General features: G+C 37.9%; 1 protein-coding gene across 19 annotated transcripts in view; it reads left to right on the top strand.

Moving 5' to 3' along the window:
* The window catches only part of ELAVL2 (ELAV like RNA binding protein 2), an 83133-nt gene extending 59710 nt beyond the window's left edge, over nucleotides 1-23423 (top strand). For 11 of the 19 annotated variants that reach the window (XM_064140835.1, XM_064140838.1, XM_064140850.1 and 8 more), the window contains 5 exons: nucleotides 2274-2377; nucleotides 14160-14313; nucleotides 16508-16733; nucleotides 19767-19868; nucleotides 20673-23423. In XM_064140835.1, the coding sequence (XP_063996905.1) occupies nucleotides 2274-2377; nucleotides 14160-14313; nucleotides 16508-16733; nucleotides 19767-19868; nucleotides 20673-21003 (917 nt within the window). In that variant the 3' untranslated portion in view covers nucleotides 21004-23423. Of the gene's footprint in view, nucleotides 1-2273; nucleotides 2378-14159; nucleotides 14314-16507; nucleotides 16734-19766; nucleotides 19869-20179; nucleotides 20219-20672 lie in introns of all 19 variants that reach the window. The other 8 variants (XM_064140843.1, XM_064140846.1, XM_064140847.1 and 5 more) reach the window with 3 other exon arrangements.
* Nucleotides 23424-23635: the final 212 nt, after the last annotated feature.

The raw sequence follows: 23635 nt of genomic DNA, 5'->3' as shown, positions 1-23635 counted from the left end.
TAGTTACTGCTTGGTTTGTCTGAAAAGCAAAAAGTTTAGACATTTGAGCAGATTCTTCTGCTACCCTGCCTGAAGTACTGTGTCCAGCTCTGGAGCACCCAACAAAAGAAGGGTGTGGCATTCTTAGAGCCAGTCCAGAGGAGAGCCATGAAAATAATCTGTGGGTTGGACCATCTCTCCTATGAGGGCAGGCCAAGAGAGTTTGCAATGTTCAGCTTGGATAAGAGAAGGCTCGAGGGACACCTAATAGCAGCCTTCCACTATTTCAAAAGGGCCTACAAGATAGCTGAAGACGGACTTTTTGCAGAGCCATGTAGTGATACAACAAACTGGAAGAAGATTGGTTTATCAGGAAGAAATTCTTTCCAATGAGAGTGGTGAGGCACTGGAACAAGTTACCTGAAGTTGTGGAGGCTGCAACCATGAAGGTGTTCATAACTTTGCTAGATGAAGCCTATCATAGGTTGCTAGAGCAACCTGTTGTAATAGATGTCCCTGCCCGTGGTAGGAGGTTTGCAAGTAGATGTTCTTTAAGGTCTCTTCCAACCCAAATCATTCCTACGATTCACAGAATCATTCAGGGCAGAAGAGACTCGATTCCCTGTGTCAGCTTCTGTTCCTCAAGCAGATTGTCCCTGATGCAGTTGTATTAGGGCTGTATCCACTCAGACTTTGAGTATCTACAGAAATGGAGACTCCACAGCCCCTTTGGATGGCCTGCTTCACTCAGTGTTTCACCACCCTCATAGTGTAAGCATTTTTTCAGTTGCAAAATGACAGAACAAATATGCAGAAATGAGTTCAAGCTTTTCCTGAGCAAATGACTGCATTTGTTTGTGCAGCTTCCTAGACTAGTCTGTGAATACTCATCAGACTTAACTAATAGATTGTCTCCAGCATGAGTTACGAATTATGACCTTTATAGTATCTAGGTCTGCTCGTTTGGAGTGGTCAGGGAGTTCTTAATGTGAAAAACAGAACACATGAATGGAGACATAGCAGAAAATATAAGAAATCATTGCTGCACACTTTGTTCACGCTGGAATTAGCAGATAGTGATAGTGTATTTGGAACATCTTAGATGAAATAGCTTCCTCTTTGAGATTTAAACATCTGTTCAGGTTATGGCTTAAATAGGTTAATTCCTAGGAGATAAATACACCAAAAATCGTCATTTCAATATTAGGAGGCAAGACTGAAATAAGCTATGAATAAAAAATTGCTGGTTTTAAGAGACATTGCTGGGAAGAGTTTCTGCAGACAGTGGGAGTGATGAAGGTGACAAGTGTAGAAATCACTCTACTGTAATCAAACTAGTAAGGAGAAAGACACTCTTAGGATAAGGAGCTTAGCTATATCTAGGTAGAACTGTAAATGAATATAGTAATACTTCTGCGTATTTCAACATTGCTTGTCATAGAAACACAGAATTGCTAATGTTAATTCTTTTGTTCTACCTATTTACATTCTCAACACACTAAAAATACCTTCTAAAAGAGTATGCTGCTTAAGGATGCTATGCTTCAGATTTTGAAGTTGCCAAGAGATGGCTACTGCTAAACTCTCAAGTGTTTAATAAAGAGTGCTTGAACAGAACACACTGTTGGAAATGGGCTGTGGTTCAGTGATTAAGAGCTAATTAAAAATGTTTTATGTCCATCTATCAGCTGAATCACTAATGTTAAAAGAACCAGAAAATGTTTCATCTTTGGATGCTGTTTAGCTCATTTGAATGTAGGAACAAAATAAGCCTTTAAATGATTATTTCTGAGAGGCTGTATTCAGTCTGTGAAGAACATAACGTGGAAGTGTTCAGCTTCAAATCTGACTCAAAGTCTGATATTGAACTATATTTGAAATGCACTCATTCTCAAGCACTGGTCCAGTATTTTCTTGCTGTAGTTTGTGTTCAGTTGAGAAGCTCAGAAGGAAGCAATGAATGTCTGATGTTTTAACTTTCAATCTTCTACACTTCTAGTATCTTAACAGATTATAACTCGTGAACCTATTTTGCATAGCAGTTTCTTTCATTAAGCACACTGTAGGCATTTTTGTGTTGAGTGTAAGACAGTCCATGAGAACAGAAGCTAGTTAACACCCACTAACCTTGCTGTAAAAACGAGGTGTTGTGAGCATTTGAAGTACTGTCTGGGGCAGATAGTCATCTTTTAGTATAAGCAGTTTTTGCTCAGTGTGTCTGTATAGGTTTTAAACACTGTTAGTTGTCCACTAGTAATGCTGCAGCACTAATGATTGCCCTTATTTTTAAATAGGACAAAGCTTGGGTTACGGTTTCGTGAACTATGTCGACCCCAAGGATGCTGAAAAAGCTATCAACACTCTGAATGGATTGAGACTTCAGACTAAAACCATAAAAGTATGTAGTGCTAATTGTGATTTAAAGAAACTTGAAATGTTTTGACTTCTTGTTAATCAGATGTACTACTTGTTTTCCTTTTCCAAGTGTAACCTAACCATTCTGCTAATATCAGTAGGACTTCCCTATGTGACAGAATTGGTCCTTTGTAATCTGTTAATATTAATTTAGGTTACGACTAAGTATAGAAAACTTTGAGATTTTTATCTACTTAAACATTGTAGATTTGAACTTGAATTATTTTAAGGTGTTGTATGCTTTAGTTGCAGAACTCAAATATTGCATATAGTCTGAATACTATGGACTTCCTTTTAACTTTCTCAAAGAAAATGGATAACTTGCCTATTAATTTGGGTTTTTTACACTTTACTAGTGTCTTGTCACTAGCAAATCCTTACAATTAAATTCTGAAAATAACATGTTAGTATTCCGTGAAATGTGGGCTTTCTGAGCACGTCTCACAGGTATAGATGCTTGAAGGCAATCCACGTTCCAGCTCATTCTCTCTCATTAAACAGCAGGGTTTGCTAGTTAATGACTTGGGTAGTGACTGCCCTCTAGGATCATGTTTGAGCTTTTAGAGCTCACCTCTAAAAAGATTTGAACTTATGAAACAATGCAGAGTCATTTAATGATGGCTTGAGGCAACAAAGAAGAGGGCAGTAATTATGATTAGAATGCCATACCGGTTCTGGATTCTTCAGATTTAATAAAGTGGCTTACATTATTTGAAAATTAAGACATGGTGAAACATGGCTTACGATAACAAGACGCGGATAGATGCTCTTTTGGAGAAAACTGCCTGTGTACTTCTGGCAGACTTCTTGTCCAGAGGCCATCTGTTTCATTTTCTGCTTTAAGGGAGAACAGAGTAATGTAATCTTGTGTACCAGGGTCTTTGAAGATGTTTGTTAGGTGGTGTTGAGAAAAGGAAAGGGTCTGCATTACGATAGTATTGCTGGTACATGGCATTTGTTGTCTTGGATTAGACAAAAAATGCACATGTCCATAGTGTTGGAATTTCTGGTGACTATGTAGCCAAGTAAAGAGATGTTGTAGAGAATCAAGCCAGGTGTCTCAAATCAAAATGATCCTTTGAGGGAGTTTCTTGTAAGTTACATTATAAGGCCAGTATTTCAATTCTTGATCCCCTTTCCCCTTACTAAGTGATTAATGCAGACTACTGTATTTATGCAACCAGAAACTGACTAGAAAATCTAGGGAAAAGAGTGTAGACAAATGTGGGTGATGGCAGTGGTGCTTTTTCTTCCTTGCTTTCTCAGGGCGTCAAAATACAAGTGCAGGTGATAGTCTGTTTAGGTCGGAGAAAGATAACCTGTAAATGTTGCTTGTTCATGTTCCAGGTAAAATTCTAACCATCCCTGCTTAACTTAAGCAGCATTTTTCAGTGTGCATGACCTGAGGGGTGGAAAACTGCTTTACTCTGTCCTTTACTCATCTTTGGTTTTGGCCTGAAACTCATCTTGAGTCCAGGTCTTCATGACGGTGTTCTCCTAGTGTGATATTTAAATGCTGCAGGGGGGCAGAAGCTAAGTGCATCCTGAAGGCATTTGTACGTTGAACAGTTAAAAGAACTTGCTTATGTAGCAATGACTTCAAGGGAAGCTTCTCAGAAGTGTCTGACTTTTGTCTTCAAACCAGCAGAAATGTCTAGCCTTCTGTGAAGCACTTCAACTTCAAATCAGCCTGGAGGCACAAAATGAAGTCAATGAGGTCTTTGTCTCTGGGGCAGTCTGGGACGGAGGGAGTCACCTATGAGATCTTAGTGCCAAGATCTTTGCACAAACTACTTACATGTTACAGATGACATCGTTCCTGTTTGTCCAGGGTTGATACTTAAATTAACTGTTTAGCAAACTCAGAATCCAACCCTTAGATTTACTGTCAGTTTTGAAATTTGAGTGTCATTGGGATTTTTACATACACCTTCTTAAGAAAAATGGTGGAATAAGATAATGCTAGTGGATATTTTGACTTCCAAGGGGGAAAAAAAAAAAAGTGTTTGTTTGTCTCTACATTTGTGGGACTTCCACAGAAATGTCTAAGTACTTTGCAAGGTTTAAAGTGTTTTCCTGTTACCCTAAAGTCCACAAAACTGGAACGAACTTCAGTGGTTAGGTCATGGACCCTCACATTGTAACTAAGCTTGAGAGTATTCCCACTTGGATATCAGGATGAAGACAGTTCCCCTTAATGTTTTATACTGGGCCCATGATCCCCTAATGTTTTATACTGGGCCCATGATGCATATCTCTGATCCACTGCTTCTGTACTAACCTGTGAGTTGTTAAATGAAGTTCTCTGATCCCTAAGAGGGGATGCCACTTACTGTTTTCTTGAAATAAAATACATTGAAAAGGTGGATTTGCAAAATGCTGCCGTGAGTGTGTGAGTAGCAGTATTAACCAGCAGTACATGATACCTCTTCTAAAAGAATGACATCTTGTGGAATGTTTTCTGTGAAATATTTTATTGAACTATTTGCAGAGCACGTTAACCAAATATCAGATGCATGCCTTCAAAGGTCATAGCAGTCTTTGTCTTGTCAAACCTGGTGCCAGTTGTGCTGGCCTCTGAAGAACTTGATCTGAATATTGTAACTGTGGGATGGGTATTCCTTGACATTTAAAGAGTGTCTAGGTGTTGGATACCTGAACTGCATTCTGCAGGGCAATGTACTGTACATGGTGTTCTCTGGCATAAGTTATGGTTTATTGGCAATGTAAATAGGCTGATTTGAATTGCAGGTAGCCTGTGAAGCTTGGGATTCACTTAATGCTGCAGCTTCAGTGTGAAAACATTGTATATTAGCAAAAGCAAACTGTTTTCTATGGTTCCTCTTCTGGTAAGAAGTTGCTGCTGGGAAGCTCTCTCTGTTTAAAAAGCCAGTGAGCACATGAATTATTTTATTCTGCTTATTGCTTTTGGATTGTCCTGGAAAGATTTTTCCTGAGTTTTCCACTTTGGGGGAAAAACAAATGGTTTAAAACAGTCTTTGACTTGCCCAAAGTGATCAGAACACTATGCAAGTTTTGTTGGCTTGGCTTCCACTGGGGAGGGAAGAAATTCTTGGTGGCTTTCCCTCCACTTGCCCCTGGGAAAATGTAAAAACATATAGGTGAATTTGTTGTGAAATTATCTGACTAGGAATATATTTCAGTGTGATGTAAAAGACTTCTATGTTAACAAGGAGTGTGATGAGATTACCCAAAGGAAGTGCAGGCAAACAGATGTCTCATCCTTCAACTGGCATACAGCTCTGCAAGATGCCCAAGTAGGAGGCAGGTTTTAACCTAGGTTACTGGGGTATCGGATAAATACACTGACCCATTTGGTTTTTCTTGGATGCTAGACTGCTTGAATGATGGATATGGCATTCTATGCATTGTAGCTGTCGAAGGGACACTGCAGATGGCAGCAATGCTCTCACTAGGTGATCTGGGGCTGAGGAACTTCCTATTTGGCATGTCACACCAGATCTCCAGTGTGAGAGGGACCAAACTTTGCTTTCTTACTCATTAATGCTGGTAAAAACTGTATGAACATGTATACAAATACACATTGTAAAGGGTAAAGAAAACAGTGTGTCCAGTCTAGAAGCCTAGGAATTGCTCTTTTTTGTAAGATAACATTGATTATCTATCTCTATTTTACCTAGCCTAGTGCTTCTTAAAAATTAGATTGAGTAAAATTCCTCCTCTTCAGTTCTTTGGACCATTAGGGTGTTTACATGAGTAATTATCACCTGTCAGGGGAATAGAGATTTAAGAAATATCTAAAGTATTAAATCTGTAGGTTTTCTTCCCACTCTTTCATAGCTTTGCATATATTAAAAAAAGGACAAATCAAACTTAATGTTCTGCTAATGTTGGAATGAAGTCTGAAATTCTTTGGCTACAAGTACAGACGTCCTACTTTGCTGTCACCACCTAGTTAACTGCCCTACTGTAGAAAGCTGTGTAGTGGGGAGAGATAGTTTATGACTTCAGTAGAAGAGTCAGTACTGAACTGTCTTTTTTAGAGCGCAGTACAGCAAGGGGAGTGGAGAGTGTTCCACAACTTTACTGGTATCCTCTGAGACAGAGCATCCTAGAACTTGACATTACAGGATGCAGTTTTCACTCAGTGCCTTGAACCATTGCCTAGATTTCCAGTAAGACTAAAGTAGTTGCCCTCTTAAGTGCTCAAGAGCTCCACTCTTGTACACAGTAGTCTTGAAAATGCTCTGTACTTAATGGAAAGTAACAAAATGATGAAAAAAGAAACATCCTAATTCAGTTTCTAACAGGCAAAAAATTGGTCCTGTCTTTGCCGTTGATATTTGCAGGGGTAAATTTTGGTGGTGTCCCTTTTTATAGCTATTTTTTTATTAACTAATGCCCTTGGGGTGCAATAAAATGAGTTGTGTAAAAAGTCTATTAAAAGACCAGAGCCAAGTGAGCTGTGACAGTGAGAGAAACCCTCCTTACCCTCTTGATTATTTTTTTTTCTCCCAGCACTAAAGAACATTGATCTAGTGAGCAGCAAAAGGGGATCTTATTTGGAGGTTTAATTAAAGCTAGTGAGTTTTACTGATACTATCAATCAGCAAAGATTGAAATAGGGAGCATGGTGCCAGGCCATTTAGTGGTCTTGACAGAGTAATTAAATAGCTCTGGACTGTATTCTCAAGGTAAAATTGAAGTGCTCTGGCAGATCTGAAGCAGAAGAACAATTTGTCTTGCAACAAAGGTAAAGGTGGGAAATTTTTCCCTTAAATTTCTTCAGGAGTTATATAAATGATAATTATACAGTCTTTTAGCTATGTTACAATTAAAGATTTGACAGCATTTCCATTTTAAGCCCCCGCCCTACACATGCCTTTTCACCCCCAGGTTAAATATGTTCTTCACTAAAATTCAAATCCTCTCAGACTTCGAATGTTACTTAACCAGCCTAAGCTGGTTGCTTGTGTTGCATGTTGCTGAAAAACATTGAGAGGAGAATTCGTTTCTGAATGCATATTGCTGTCACTTTCTGTAAACCACATTATGGTCATGTGGTTGTTCATTAATGCCTAACCACTCTGAGGGATAGCAGTGTGTCAGACAGAGCTGCAAAATGTGCTAAATCTTACTTTCAGCAACTAAACCGTTTTCCTGCTTGGACCCCAAGTTGGGGATGCAGCTGATTAGAGTATCTTCTACCGAGTGTGCCTGTGCTTTCCCTGGGGCCAATGCAGATCACCCTAAGACTGATGAGCAGATTGCAACCAAAGCCCTGATTAGGTCAGTGAGATCTTTTCTGGGCCTGTGCAGGTGATATATAACAGAGAGATGTTAGAAGAGGTCAACACCATGGGTGCAATACACTGCTAATGTTAGTCATAGAGATCTCTCTGGGTTGTTTTTTTTTAAATCCAGCTATTTGTTTTCTCCATAGGAATTGAGTTATTTGCTTTCAAGTTTTTCTGTAATACCAATTAAAGATTTTTTTCTGAAAGGTTGCAAAATGTTCTACTAAAGCAGTAACAGTAGCAATGGATATGTTTTGTGCCTTTCTGTAAGGTGTGTCTGTGGAATGAATAATGTAAGAGATACCCAAGGGATGTACTTGCTAGTGTCTGTCAGCAGCAGCTCCCTAGACACAGCAGGGGAAGTTGAAGTATACTTGTTTCTTTCAGAAGAGGGGAAAACTTGTGAACAGATTCATTTCACCTCCAAAAACAGGAGAATTTGAGTCTGCTATTCTGAGATAGCTTTTGTTTGTATTCCTGTTGGAAGGTTGGATATTACTCTGAGATGGTATGGGGTTTTTTGTTTGTTGTTTTTTTTTTTTTTCCTGGAGGTGTCTGGATTTTTTTTCTTACTGGTTGGGCATGAGTGATCAGAATCCTGAGTACAGAATATCACAGGATGTTAGGGCAACCCCAAGGAGACCATCGAGTCTAACCCCCCTGCCAGAGCAAGACAATACTATCTAACACAGATCAGAGGAACACATCCAGACAGGCCTTGAAAGTCTCCATAGAAGAGGAGCTCAGTGTTGATCCAAGTAATGTGAGGGCCTGGCTCAGTTTCTGAGCTTTGTTATGGATCTAGGGATTTTGACTCATTGCTGGAAAGTGGGGAGAGCATGGGCTGTGCTGCAGGTGAGCAACTCAAATGGCTACTGTAGTTGCTGATCAGTGTTTGATACCAAAGTATAGTCAGATACCAAAATATAGTCAAAAAGGAACAGAAGTTAAAAAATCTTTCTCTGGTACTGGTTGCATCAGTGATGCTTCTCTGTCTTAGGTAATCTGAAAACTGATGGAAGCCTCACATGCTGGAGCCTTTGTATTCAGTGTCCAAACTATGCGTTGACACACTCAAGAATGAAGCTGATAAATATCTAGCAGTGAAGACTTTCCTATGAGCAGTTATTTCTCAAAAGCTGCAAAAGACTGCATTTGTAAGGAGACTTTTCCTTACCTCAGTGGAATTTACCTGCAGAGAGGTCATTCCTCAGTTTAAAAATCACTTTCCTGTGTCATTTTTGCCCCTCAGATTGGATTTGAGTTTTAGTGCAGCATGCAGCTCTTTGGCCAGTTTGTTATCTAGATAAAACTACTCTTAATTCAAGGGAAGAGTTTTATAAAAACAGATACTCATGTTGACTAGTGATGCTTACATGAACTACTATCACTTTGAACACCATGTGATTTGGCTATTTTAATGGTTGATCAGTGTAGTTCTCCATGTATGCCAGGGTTGAGGGGTATTTGTCAAGTAGCAGCTATCAAAATTGTGCTGTGATATTGTGAGACAATTACTAACCTCAGGGATCTCTTACATCTTGTTCTGTGCAGACCTTGAAAAGAAAGCTCTGATATCAGCACAGTGTATCTGAGCTATTTGTGTCTGGAGCATAACTTGTTGTGTTTCCCCACCAGTTACTACTTCATGGCCGAATCTGATTCTAGTTGTCTCTTTCGTGGAGGAGCGAACTGTCAGGCATTCTGTTCATGTCATCAGCTGTGTGGGCACAGAAAAGACAGATCCTATGGGGCTGATCTCTGGCCTGCAACTGTAGCAGCTGGTTATGATTGTTGGAGCTGGCACTCTTCAGCAGACAAGGATCAAAATATAAAATAGTAAAAACTCTTCTGATGGAAGTGCTAAAAGGCTGTTACTTGTATGTTCATGTTTTGAATGCATTTCCTGTTGCAGGGTGGGCTGTAAAAGCAAAGACTGCATGAAATATGGTTTGTTTAATCTACACACAGGTGAAAGCTGTGTTGAATAGCATATTTTGTAGTTCCACAGAGCTGAGTCTAAATTTGTCTTTACAGAGGGCAGTCTTACTGTGTTTGCCATTTGCTTTGCTCAGAGAAACAAATGCTTCTACAAGCTGGCATAATGAACTTAAACTCAGCACAACATGTACACATTTAACAGGGCAGTCTTGTATATACTGGGAAAAATGGTCTTCAAGCTTTGTTTTGAATGGAGCTGTTTTTCATTTGACAGGAGACATAATAGACATGAATATACAGCAATGTACTCTCCAGCTTCAGACAACTGATCACTAGCTAGTGACAGTTGAGACCTCTGCAGTGTGCTGCAGTAGCATCTTGTTACTAAAAATGAAATTAGGAGGAAGAATTTTTCAATCGTCGTATCTCACCACATACTGATTTTAAGTGCAAGTCAAAAAGACTTGCCAGGCACAGTGGTCTCTGAGAGCATGGCTATAACAAAAAACAAAGAAATATGTCCTTGTTTTTGTTGAGCTTGCTAGTAGGGGCTTATATATTCCTAATGCACTCTCTTGTGGGATGACTTAACCCATTTTTATCTGCACAAACTGGATAGTTTGCATATTATTTTTTCCACTGAAACATGCATTTCAAAAGAACCAGGTACTCTATCCATAAGGCAAGTTGTGTTCTTAGCTGAAATTTTATACTGGAAGTTACTTAGTCTAAACATTTATTAAAAATCATGGTTTTAACATTTAAAGACTTTTTATTTAACTATATACAGTATCTTTAGAGGTGTTTAGAATTTAAAAGCGTATTTTCCTAATGTTCTTGCAGTTAATATAAACACTTTGTCATCTATACAATTAGTAACCTATAAGATAAAGAATGGAAAGATGTTGCTGAGGCGTCTAAAGCTATTAACAGATAGTAGGAAAACAAAACATTCATTTGTAGAGACTGTCTCTTATTTTTTGCAGCCTCTTTGTTTAGCCTGCTAACTTTCACAGTTTTGACTTTTACTGTAAATCTGTTCATTTTGATGTTAAGAAATTAAATATTAAAGCAGTGAAAATACTTGGACTTGATAGGGTAGTGTTTGCATTTCTAAAAACAAATGTCATTCCTCCTAACTGCAGTGGAAGATTCCAGTAAAACTGATTTTTAAATTGGTGTCTACAGAATAGCTGTGTTCAGTGTTGTACTTTATGTGTCATCATTAAATATTCAAAACTGTAGGCCTTCTGGCTGCTTTTTGACTGTATTGCGTTTGGCATTTTTGACATTGCATAACCTTAATATTTCTCTATTAAACATTCACCTGTTGAAGTAGCTTCAGAAGAACTATTCTAACACAGCTGTTAACTCAGTGCATATGTATACTGTTTGAAGAAACAATCTAAAACTATCAGCAGGTAGTTAACAAATAAGGAAACTGACAGGGTAGAGGTAGGGAGATGAATCTGGAAAGTCTTTGATTTAAATCACAAGAGAAATAGCTGGACTTTGAACATCAGTAATGAGTAGAAGATGTGTATCCCATACTTCAGCCAAGCTTCTTTTGTATGGGAATTGATTTCCTTATTTGTAACATTTTGTTGTCCTTAATTTTTCTCTATTGATGCTGACTTGTAATAATCCTAGATCACTAGTAATCTTTTGCCAGGACAGGTCAAGCTTCAATTATGTTGGGTTTCTGAAGTTCTAGTTCTTTCCAGTTTCTTATTTGGCCAGAACTTCTGGTGCTTGGCAAGATGACTTGAGATAGTGTTTGGATATTGATAATGAAGCACAGGTGTCAGCTTGATGTATGTTACTTTTACTCTGCTCCTTGTTGCTGTTTTCATTTATGTTCTGTATATTGCATTCAATGTAAGCCTTGACTACTATGTTAAACTCTATCCCAAATAGCATTGCCCAACTGGGACATGGGTTACAGATAACCTTGGATCACAGATTGCTATGAAAGAATTCATACTTACTGATTTCCAGACTCTGGATAGAAATTCAACAAGATTTCTTACCTCTTGTTGCAAATTTGTGGAATGGCAGAGTTTGGAGGCACTTTTGGATGCCTCTTGTTGAACTTCTTGCTCAGTGCTAGTTCAGCATAATCAGATTGCTGTGTCTAGTTGGGTTTTCAGCGTATACAATCTGAGTAACTTATTCCAGTGCTTGACTACCCTTTAACCATGAAAAGATGTCATCTTACAGAACAATATCTACATTGTCTTTCATTTTATACCTGTTGCCTCATGTTTTTTCAATTGATACTACAGAGAAAAATCTGCCTCCCATAAAATTTTTTATGGCTAACATCTTTCTGAGCTGATGGCTAACATCACATTCAGAGTGTCAGGTCTTACTGAAGTTGCGATAAACAACATCCACTGTTCTCCTGTCTTCTGGGAAGGAATTTGTGTTACTGTAGAGAACTACTAGGTTGGTCAGGCATGATTTTATAAATCCACCCCTCTTGATGTTCATGTCACTGGAGATGATTTCATTAGTTCCTCAATTACCTTCCCAGAGGCTAAGATTGACTAGCCTGTAGCTGCCCAGACAGCAAGAGTTTTTTTCCACTCTTGAAGATGAGTGTTACTTGCTTCCTCCCACTCCACGTAACTCTTCCCTGTTCCCTGTGACCCTTCAGACAACCAAGACTTAGCTTGCAGTGACCTCCATTAGCTCCCTTGGTACCTGTGGGTGCAGCTTGCTTCATAAGAACTGCTACCCATGTGTGTGGTTACCACTGCTGGGCTATGGTAATCACCATAATAAAAAAAGAATGTAGTTTTAAACACAAAAATGTTAGGCTTTGGCTACATAGATTTAACATTTCAAGGAAAAAAAAAAACAAAAAACAAAAAACCACAACAAAAACAATAACCCCAAACAACTGTTTTTACAAAACTTCAGCACAGAACTGGTAAAATCATTCAGTTGATCAAGCTGTATCAGAATCTACCATACAGCTAGTAGCTGAAGTCTGATTCCTGTTCTCTTAGTTGCCCTAACTGCTTTCTGTTTATCTGTTCTCCAGTTCCACTAATTCTCATTGTCCTGGGTCTTGCAAATACCTAAAAAAAGGGCACAGTTAACAAGAATAGCAGAATAATACAACAGTGAAGTCTCTCCTTTCTTCCTTTCAGAGTTTGTTACTGATGAGATGGGGCTTGAGTGTGGCATCTACTCTGTCAGGTTTTGAGAAATGAGAATTATGTGTTTGCCTTCATTGAAGGACTCTGTTGAATTTCGCATTTACTTTGTGAAAGACTCTTGAGAATTAAGTATTCTGTTGCACACAGTATCTGACTGCTGTTCACATAACGTGGTAGTACCAAAAAGTGAGAGGGGCATGTAGAAGAGACAGGACTCAGTAATCTTTAGTGGAATAAGTAGTCTCCAGTGAAGAATAAACTGTTCCTTAGTGTGGCTTCACTGGTATTGAAATGAACTGTATGAGAACTGGGAAGTTCTGTCATTAACTGCAGAACTAGATGCTAGCAGCTTTTCCATTATGATGATAATTGGCATATCCTCACAAGAAGGATTAAGTTAAGAGGAAAGGCTGAAGTGCTTCCAGCTGCCTGTGTGGGAGATCAGGAGACATGACTTTGAACACAAGTCTTCAGCTCTTACATGACCCTTGTTAAAAGAGCAAGGCATTATGGCTTACAGAGCTCCTTTTTACTTCTACATTTTGTATAGTTGAAAATTCAAAAATATTTTGTTCTGTCCTGTTCCATGTGCATGGATATTCTGTTCTAATCTTCCCTGTAGTAAGGATAAACCAGTTGTACAGACTTCAGTGGGAAGCAGTGAAGTCTTTAATATTCTAGGTGTGTACTGTGTGCCTAAAGGTTGAGGAATCTAATCTATAATCTTAATAAATTATTTCTGGTGGACACTTTGAGATAGGGGATGAAATCTTCTGTCCAGCAGGACCCAAGAAGCTCACTGTTCCATGGCACTTTGTTGTAAGACATGCTGCAAAAATTGGCAAGTTGTAGTCTTAGTCCTGCCTCGTCTTAGGCCTGTGAAGGTGTTGTATCAGAGTTTATCTTATTTTGTTAGCAAGCTCAACATATGGACAAAGAGCACAGCACTTGAAAAAATACATGAAAACCTTTTGTATTTGGACTGTCTTTCTGTAATTTTAACCAAGATGCCAGAATAAAGTTTTCTTGTATTTTTAAGTGTTTTTTTTAAACTGGTAATTTAAAGGAAGGTGTCCCTGGGTCATCCTAAATTTGTCTTCCTATATTAAGCTAGCTGAGACCAGTTTTTCACCCTCAAGGCTTGCTGGAGTATGTACTTAGGTTATCTCCTTTCTTTGAAAGTACTCCCATGCAGTCAGCTTCACCTGTATGGTTGCTGTTGTGTTGCTTTAGTGTTTTTATGGAAGCTAGCACCAAAAGACTCCACTACCTTTGCAGTTAGTCCTCCTGGTTACATTTCTAACCATCTAAGTGTCTCAAATGAGTGTCCCATTTCAGTTGCTGGTAAAGTGCTTGATTTCTGCTTCTTTTTCCTAAGGTTTCTTATGCGCGACCAAGTTCAGCTTCTATCAGAGATGCAAATTTGTATGTTAGTGGACTTCCAAAAACAATGACCCAGAAAGAACTGGAACAGCTCTTTTCCCAGTATGGACGCATTATCACTTCTCGTATTCTGGTTGACCAAGTCACTGGTAAGTGGGCAGTCTTGTACTTTCTTTCGCTTTTGGACTGACAGTTAAAGAAATATTTCACCTTTGAGTACAATAGTCTTGTCTCTAGAGTATATGAAAGGTGTATGTAGGCCAGAAAATGCAGTTTTCTGCTGGGATTGTTCATAAATATGCATGGACAAAAATAGATTGTGGAGTGTACTGAGCCAGCTTGAGTCATTTCCACCCTGAAGGTTCAGGTTTGAAGCCTGTTTTCATGGCTTGTAATAAATTTACAGCTGCTGTAATCTTCCTTTCCAAGCTGCTGCATAGAAATAGTCCCTACATGCCATATGAAATGCTGTTAAACACATAATTTTTTTATGCAGAAATGCACAGCTGGTTCTCTGAGGCTAGGATTACAAAAGTCCCAGGCTGGTAATTGCTCTTAGGACTGTGTTCAAGGTTGCCTTGTTAAGTTTGGGCACACGGAAGAACATGAACTTCTGAGTTCTTTGGGAGCAGTGCCTTAAAGTGCTAAGCTTTCACAGGTTAGTTGTTGTTACAGGGTGCGCTTTAACCAGTGGCTGGGTGGTGTCAGTGACACTCTGGTTTACTCTTCAGAGTTGGATAGTAATGATGACTCAAATGGCTGATCTTGAGGAGCTGTGTAATTTACTACCTCATCTGCTTCCACTAGACCTGTTCCAAAAATAAGACATCAAATTAAATGCCAATGACATGACAAAAGTATTAAGAGTGCAAAGCAAAATACGAAGGAATGGGGCTGTCAAAATACTAAGCTTTCAACAGAAGTAGAGGTGTAAGGTGGAGGAGTTAAGTCACTCATAATTACTCTGAGTAATAAGCAGGCTTGAATTGTTTTTTTGTTTTGACCTTTTCAAAGTCATCTGTCATCTTGGGTGACAAACAGCTTTCAGATGCAGGAGGTCAAAGTTTTTCAAATGGTCTTCCAGAGGATTGTCCATCCCAGTGTTGTGACAGTTGAAATGTCAAAGGAACCCACATGTACTCTTTTGCAATTCCATTGTATCAGCACAAATCTAATTGACACATGATACTTAAATGCTTAGGGACTGTTCTAATACTGAACTTTGAGAATGTAGAGAAGACAGGGAAAGGCAAGCTAGAGATTAAATAGTAACTTACAGAAGCAGTAGATCTGCAAGTCTTGTTTCCAGTCTTTGTGTGATGAATAGTTGTTTACAGTGTGTTCCTGTATATTCATGCATAGAAGTGGTGAGATTTGACAAATGGGCCAAATAAGTAAATATAATTAAACTTCTAGATGTGTGCTCTAATGCCAAGTACTCAGATGCTAGTATGTGCACAGTAGTTTGCTGGCATAGACTGTTCAGATGTAAGCTTTTTTCTCTTTAATGATTTGGAAGAGGTAGCCTCAAATTGGTATGAATAATAAGGTTGTGACACAAACTGACAGATGAAAAAATGCAAAGCTGAAGCTGTGACAGTTGCCTCTCTAAAGCTTTCTTATGCCTGCTTCTTGTCACTTTGATGGTTTAAATCATCATTGTTTGTGAAAAGAATGCATTTCTTGTCCTTAATGTCTGTCTTGAGGATGGGCATCTAACTTGTATGTTTATTCATGAACCAAAATACAAGGAACCTCTAAGTAGACTTATGAATATTACAAAGTGTGCAGCACTAGAGCTGGGTGTAGTAGCTTTAGTGTTAGTTGGCTTAGGTGTTGACGCCTGTGTTTATATTTAAGCCACAGAATAGAATTTTGAGGTGCAATGTTCCAAAGACCTCCCATGGAACCTTGCTGCTTGAATTTTCTATACCAAGAAAGACTACGGCCCAAGAAAACTTGCCTTTAAAAAATAACACCGATGAAATTATGGTGGAATGCTGAAACTTGGCCTTTTACTTAAAAATTACTTCATGATTAGCTTTTGGCTTGCAATGTTTGTCATCTTCACTGTTTTCTCTCAACTTTCTAAGCTTTCTACACAGGGTCTTAATGTCTGATGCATTTAATAAAAATAAAATACAGTGCTTGCAGTAGAAAACTTTGAGCAAAACTTCAGTTCTGAATAAGCTCCAAATTATGCATTCACAGCAACTGGTCATTAACATATCAATTGGCTTTGAAAATCAAGTATTAACATCTAATATTCCAAAATCAAGTATTAACATCTAATATTCCAGAGTGTTTGAATTAATTAGTATGTGCTTCTTTCACCCTATGCAGGGGTATCAAGGGGTGTGGGATTTATCCGGTTTGACAAACGAATTGAAGCAGAAGAAGCTATCAAGGGCTTGAATGGCCAGAAACCTCCAAGTGCCACAGAGCCTATCACTGTAAAGTTTGCTAACAATCCAAGCCAAAAAACCAATCAGGCCATCCTTTCCCAGCTGTACCATTCTCCAAACAGAAGATATCCAACACCTTTAGCCCAGCAGGCTCAACGTTTTAGGTAAGTCACCTACATACTTTTTTGCAACTATGATGGAAGATGTGTTCCTATGGTCCTGCTTCCCTCTCCTCTTTCCCTTCTCTTCTTGTCAGATACCTCTGTGTGAAGGAAAATATGTGAACACGTTGAATTTTTAGCTATGCTTCTTCGATACAGATAAAAGTGTATTCTATCCCACTGATACTATTTCAGTATCTAATAAACATACTTAAACTGAGCAAACAGCTTTTTCTTGCATTCAGTCATTAAAAAATATAAATCCCTTTCTAAAGGTTATTTTCATTTTCCTACATTATTGCTGATAAATGTAGAAGTTTATTTGGTTAACACTGACCTAGGCAGTTTAATTTGCTTCTTAGCCATGTGGCTTGACACAGCCAGTTTTCTCTTCTGCAGCCTCTAACTTTGTTCCTTGTTCTGGTTTTCAGTCTTTTTTCCCAGTCAGTTGTCTAAATCCTGCATGCTACAATTTGTGTTCTCTTATTGCAAACTTCAGTCATGAAGATTGTTCAAATATTTTCTGCACATGTGTTTTTGCAGATAAATGTTCCCTATGATATTTAGTGTATTGAAAAGGACAGATGGTGAGAACAAAGTGAAACAAATACTGCATTGTCTACATTCATAAGTACCTCCAGATCTTTTTTTCTGTGATTGAGATTGTTTCTTCCCACCCTCTGCCCCTGGGCTATGTGACTGGAATGTGTTAAAACCAGTAATAAACAGTTTCTGGTTTGTTTTTCAAGAAATCAAATCAGCTGGCAGTATGCTTCAGAAAAAATATGCTAAACTTCAAAAGCTCTGAAAATGGCTATTCTCAGTCTTAGGCTGAATATTCAGAGTTCATGGTCTGCACTTCAAGCACAACATCTAAACTAATCTTTTTTTTTCAGCTTTTCAATTCTTCCTTGCTCTGAGTGTTTTACAGGTGCGAAGGTCAGCAGTAAAGCAGGCTTTCTGCTCTGAGGAAAAGGATAACTAGTTTTATTCATTTAGTGGGCTTTTCTGCCATTTCTTAGGATGAATAAAATAATTAATTTCAAGTGTGATGAATATTGAATGACAGGAGACTTGCTGTTGTTTCACAGGCAGAGCACAGGGGCAGAAGTAATTGCAGGATGGACCCCAGTGCATGAGGGAGCTGTTGCGCAGCTTGGGTGTTAGAATATTCCAGCATATTCTTGGAAGTCTGTCCTGCTGGGTCCTTCTGTTATTCTGAGTGCACTTGTTTCCAGATAACTGGCTCTCTTCCTTATTACTCATACTAGCATAGCACCTGCCTGATACTCCAGGTACATCTATTATGATTTGTAAAAAATTTCCAGCTTCTGGAGTTGCTGTCTTTGGGACTTAAAATTTCTTTATAGTTATTTCATTAGCCTACTCTTGTTCTGCAAAATTAGACTTTGAACCTCAAATTTTATTACATTGCTTGACAGCTTAAAGGGTAGTTTTATGAATGTCCATCTAAATTTCACTGAAAAGTAGTTTTGTTGTTTGGGTTTTCCGAGATCCTAAGTGTAAACTGATGGCTGAAACAATTGTAAGAGGTTAAGATTTCTTCAATGTAAAGTGTATAGTGGTTGCAGAGAACTGAGTAGGTACAAAGCCCATAGTGAATTGGAGAGAGAGAGAAGTCATTCTCACTTTTATTGATGTGAGAGGAAGAACAAAGCTGATCTGATTGGACAAAAATGGAGGTCATGAACTGTTTTCTTCAGAATTCTTTTTGGAGAAGGCTTTCAGTTTCTTCCCTAAAGGGGGCATCCGTGCCAAAATCTAATTTTTTTTTTAAACCACAAAGGAAAATAATATTTTTCTGGCTTTAGGTCTTTGCTTTTGGAGCAGCCAAGTTCTTTTGTTGACTCTCTAGTTCACATTGCACCTCATTCTTCAGATCTTTCATGTCTTTCACATGCAAGAAATCTTAGCTGTTGACATTTCAGACATGATTATTTGATGCAGTTGCCCTGTCTTTACTAATGGTTGACAAGGGCATAAAACTACACAGCATAAACGCTAGTAGCAACAAACAGAGTAATTTCTATCCTTCTTGGCTTTTTTATGTTGAGAAAATTTGGGCTGGACTTTTAAAAGCAACTATGTAATTTTCTCAGTTTCTATAGGACGTGTAACCTAAAACCTGATAATTTTTCCAGAATATCTTATGTTGTCCAGGTAGCATATGAAAACTGCTATGATGATGATACCATTACTGCATAAACCCTTCTGTTCTATATCAGGGACATGTGGGTGGTGTTTCTGAAACTTTTCACCTTCCTCTCCACTCTCAAGTGTTAGTGACATGTGACATCTACACTAAGTCTACTGATAGTAGTCAGACACTTGCATTTAGAAAAAAAATTCCTCTTTTCCTACTCTTTTAAGGATTTGGTGACTTTCTTGTGCATCCTGCAAACCGTTCTTGGTGCAGGATCATAGTGCTCTCCACTTGGAGACTTTTACTTGGCTGCAAACAAGACCCACTACTTTTTTTCTTGGTTTCTTTTTTTGTGGACAAGCGTAGTTGAACTACTGCAGCACTTGAGTTCGGATTCCATATACCATTAGTGGTTCATATATCCTTTAGCTCATTACTGGAGAGAAATCACAGTGTGATAGAGATCTGGAGGTAACTGTAAACTAAATACTAAGTCAAGACTATCTTTTCTACCTAAGCTCTTACATTATGGACTGCTGAAGAGAACCTTTAACAAAACTTTCTTTTTACATGTTTGAGCCTTGCCAGGAGGAAAAAAAGAGCTTCTTTAGGACAGATGTTTGTTGTTTTTTGTTTTTTTTTTTTAAGAGGAGGACAGTGAATGACTTCAGGAATAGGATTAGTAGGGTTGGTAACCACTGCCAAGTTGCTCCCAAGGATTTAGAGCTGCAGTTAATTTCTGCAGTTCAGCAGCCTGGGGGAAGGTGAGGAAAGAAATACGTGGAGGAAAGCTTACAGTCTAATGTGTGTGTGCATATGCTCTAAAAATACCGTTCTGAGAACGGTACAAAAATTACAACTCTTCTTTGCAGTTTGTGTCCTAACATTTGTTTCTGCTGCAAAACTCTGCACCTGCCTGCATGTTTATGTCAGCTACGTATCAGAGGCTCTGGTAGAAAATCCATCCGAAACAAGTTAGTAACATAGAAACCTTCACTGTGGTGGTCACTAACCATAACTTTCAGCTAACAGTATTTGACATAGGCTTAACTTGTGGTAGTGGTGCACTTTCTGAACTGTTTGTGGGTTGTGGACACTCTGCAATAATAACTATTCTGTATTCACTAACTGTATCAGGTAGTAATGTGCCACAGCTCATTCAGTGGTGATGCTTCTAGCTTTGCATGAGGTAAAATACAAAGGACGCAACATTAATATGCCAAGCGTCCTTAAGACAACAGGTGGAAAAGTCTGAAGACTGAACAGTCTGCTAAATGTTTTGCAGGTTGGACAATCTGCTCAACATGGCTTATGGAGTAAAGAGGTAAAAAAAGGACTATGAGGCTTCATGCAACAAGCAAATAATGCATTTTGTATACTCTTTTCAGTACAGCTTCAGTTAGACTTTTGCATGTTGAGACCCCTGTTGGAATTGTTCATTCAGGTGCCTTTTTGCATGAAAGAATGCATTTGTAGTAGTCCATAAAGTGCCTGCAGATGATTTACTAATCCCCATTAGCATGGTTTTCTAGCATGCTTTTCCTTTTGCTTTTTGTTACTTCATTTCAGATGGTCCTCAAACTGTTCCCCTGTTAGTGTGTAGTATTGTACACAGTATTTGTGCAGCTGCCGAAAATTACTTGAAATGCTACTTTGTTAGTCCAGTTACCATTTTTATGCTGTGAAAAGCCCTGTATAATTTTGTTTTCTGTTGTTGAATTTCTTTGGGATTTTCTGTGATCAGCTGACTTACTGTTTTGTTTTCTCTTCCTCCTTAGTAGGTTTCCTCCAATGACCATCGATGGCATGACCAGCTTGGCTGGAATTAATATCCCAGGACACGCAGGAACTGGGTGGTGCATTTTCGTGTACAACTTGGCTCCTGATGCTGATGAGAGTATCCTCTGGCAGATGTTTGGACCCTTTGGAGCAGTAACCAATGTGAAGGTCATCCGTGACTTCAACACCAACAAGTGCAAAGGTTTTGGATTTGTGACTATGACAAACTATGATGAGGCAGCTATGGCAATAGCCAGCCTGAATGGATACCGCCTTGGGGACAGAGTATTGCAGGTCTCTTTCAAAACAAACAAAACGCACAAAGCCTAACAAGTTCTTCTCAGTGCATTAATTACATGAAAACTATACAACAAAGGCAATTTATGAGAAGCTTTATGCATTAGTAAATGCCTTTGTTGTATGTCAGTGTGGAAATGGGGATAAAATGACTACTTAGCATCCTAAGAATATGTGAGATTTTGTATTGCTAATATTTGAATTAAAACTTCTTAAATATCTTTTGTGTTTGAATATTGACAAGAGGTACAGGGTTTTTACCTGTCACGATGCATATTCTATTGCCTTCTTTGAAGAAGGTGGACCTTTTAAAATGTTTCAGCTAAAGGAAGAAGTTTTTTCTTTGTACGTGACTGCCTTGAAGCTATGAGGAAATACTGAGGCTTTGTGTTTTAAGTTGTTCTTTCGTTACTTCTTCATTTGCCTTGTGTTTTTACTTCTACGTTTCAGTGCATTGCTGTTTTGTTCAAGAAAAGTATTGAAGTTTACATTTTATTTATAAAGTTATAAGCAGTATTTATTTTATCATTATCATTTGAGTTGGGGTATGGGAACACATTATAAAAGCTTATTGTAAGAATACTGGAGAACTTTTCGTAAAGCAGTACCTTGCCAAAGAGATAAGAGCCTCTTTGATGTGGGTTTAAAAAAAAAAAAGAAAAAAAGAAAAAGCATCTATTTTTATAAAAAATAAAAAATAAAAAAATTTGGAGAAACTTTTTACTGGTCCTGGAACAAATATTTTGACTTGAATACTTTGAGAAATCTCTTCATATGACACCTAGTGAGCTTTTGAAACTTACCAGGAAATTTCAGTTGTTGGGGGAAATTTAGAAAGATTTATGATGTAGAAATACTTTTGAGACCTTTGTATTAAGAAGTAGAGTCAATGGGATGCACTGTTGGTTTCATTTTTGTAATCATCAGTGGAGTCTTTGATCATCCTGGTTATTAAGTAATAGGTGGCTCACATTAATTTGTGATTTTGGAACAAATTAAAACTTAAAAAAAAAGACAATAAGAGCAAGCAGGAAACAAAATACTGAGAGATGGGGGAAAAAAAATCTGTTCTTCCTAAAGAATTCCCTTCAGAATAGAGCTCATGGTGCTTTGTGATGTACTTGCTATTGTTTGAAGAATTGTTTTGTCTTAAGAAAAGACATTGAGCATGGTTTGCAATGCAGCAAATCAGCAGAAGTGGCCTGAGTTGGGTAGATTTGGAGGAGGTATTTTGAAGGTTATGTTCAAGGCTAACACCTGAGCTTTGTGTAATGTAAATAAGACCTTGAGTTACAAATTTTTCAGCTGTTTTTTATTTTAGTTTATTTTTTAAGTTACATGCCAAGTGATGTTCAAATTTGAATGTTTTTGTATGGTTTTTTCTTTGTAAATGGCATTAACATTGTTACTTGAGGTCTGCTTACTCATTTTCATTGTCCTGAGGACTTGAATTTACAGTGCATCAGATCTGTTGCTATTTTTGTCTGTAGATAGTCTAGCTTCAGCTGTTTATGGTGATGCTACATTTTTTGTTTATAAATATGTTTGTGGTAAAAAAAAAAAACCAAACAAGTATAATCATAGATTTTGAACAAATTTCCTTACATTTTTCATAAGAAAACCATAAATACCTGTATGCTATTGAAATTTAACTTTGTATGACGCTTAAATCACTATTTGGGGAAATAGAAAAAAAAGTCTTTACCGTGTATTGAATAAATTTAAGAAAAAATACAGAATATTTTCTGATTAGCATCTAGCTTATTAAATTTTTAAAAAAAGAGCTGAAGGTTCGATGCCTTCACCAGGATGCACTGACAACTCTGTAGTTACGTCCTGCTTTTTGTATTAACTGAGATGCTCATATGCTTCCCCTTAGAAAAGGCAATGTTCTATGCATAACATAGTTGTACACTATCTTTGCAGTTGCTTTTGGTTCTTATTATTTTAAATTGTAGTTATAAATCTTTCAGTATAGTACAGTACATACTGTGAAGCGCGTGCTAAAGTGAATAAGCGAGTTTTCATGCTGACCCACTCAATGCTATTCAAAAATCAATTGGCTTCCTGAGCACTTCCTCATTCTTAGGTGCATTTAGATTGTTAAAGCTGATCCTCTGCATTAAAAAATGTATATACTATAGAAATCACAAACTTTTCCAATGTGGGGAAAACAGTAGCTACATGCTTCTTTCCTATACTACTGTAGCAACTAACGGCATTGATGAGAAGGCATGTAAATTTGGCTTCACTTTACAGTGTTTATCAGAGCACTTAGTTAAATATAAGGCTGGTATTTATTTGAAGTTGTATAGTATGACTTAATTCACATCTGTTGGAATAGAAAATATATTCTGTTGAGTATTTAAGAGGTTGTACATGTTTTCTTTTGTGTTTGGATCCTTTGTACTTTTTCATGTTCAGTACATCAATAAACAAAGTTGAAGGGAAAACAGTGTCTTGAGCAGATCTTTTGCGATATTGTTCTCTGCCTTTAATGGGTAAGCAATCTGATCAAAAGGTTTCTCTTGGGTTTCTTTTAATTTAGCGTAGGGATCCTAGTTACTAGCAAAGGAGGTAAGATGGTAACAGTTCAGTTACTGTTATGTAGAATCAATGTTGAATCTCTTCACTTTATATGAACCACTCAATAGTTTAGCTGATA

The sequence above is a fragment of the Pogoniulus pusillus genome, chromosome Z (assembly GCF_015220805.1).
Source record: "Pogoniulus pusillus isolate bPogPus1 chromosome Z, bPogPus1.pri, whole genome shotgun sequence".
Classification (NCBI taxonomy): domain Eukaryota; kingdom Metazoa; phylum Chordata; class Aves; order Piciformes; family Lybiidae; genus Pogoniulus; species Pogoniulus pusillus.
Note: the sequence above shows the minus strand (reverse complement) of the source record. Positions and strands in the feature narration are given on the sequence as shown.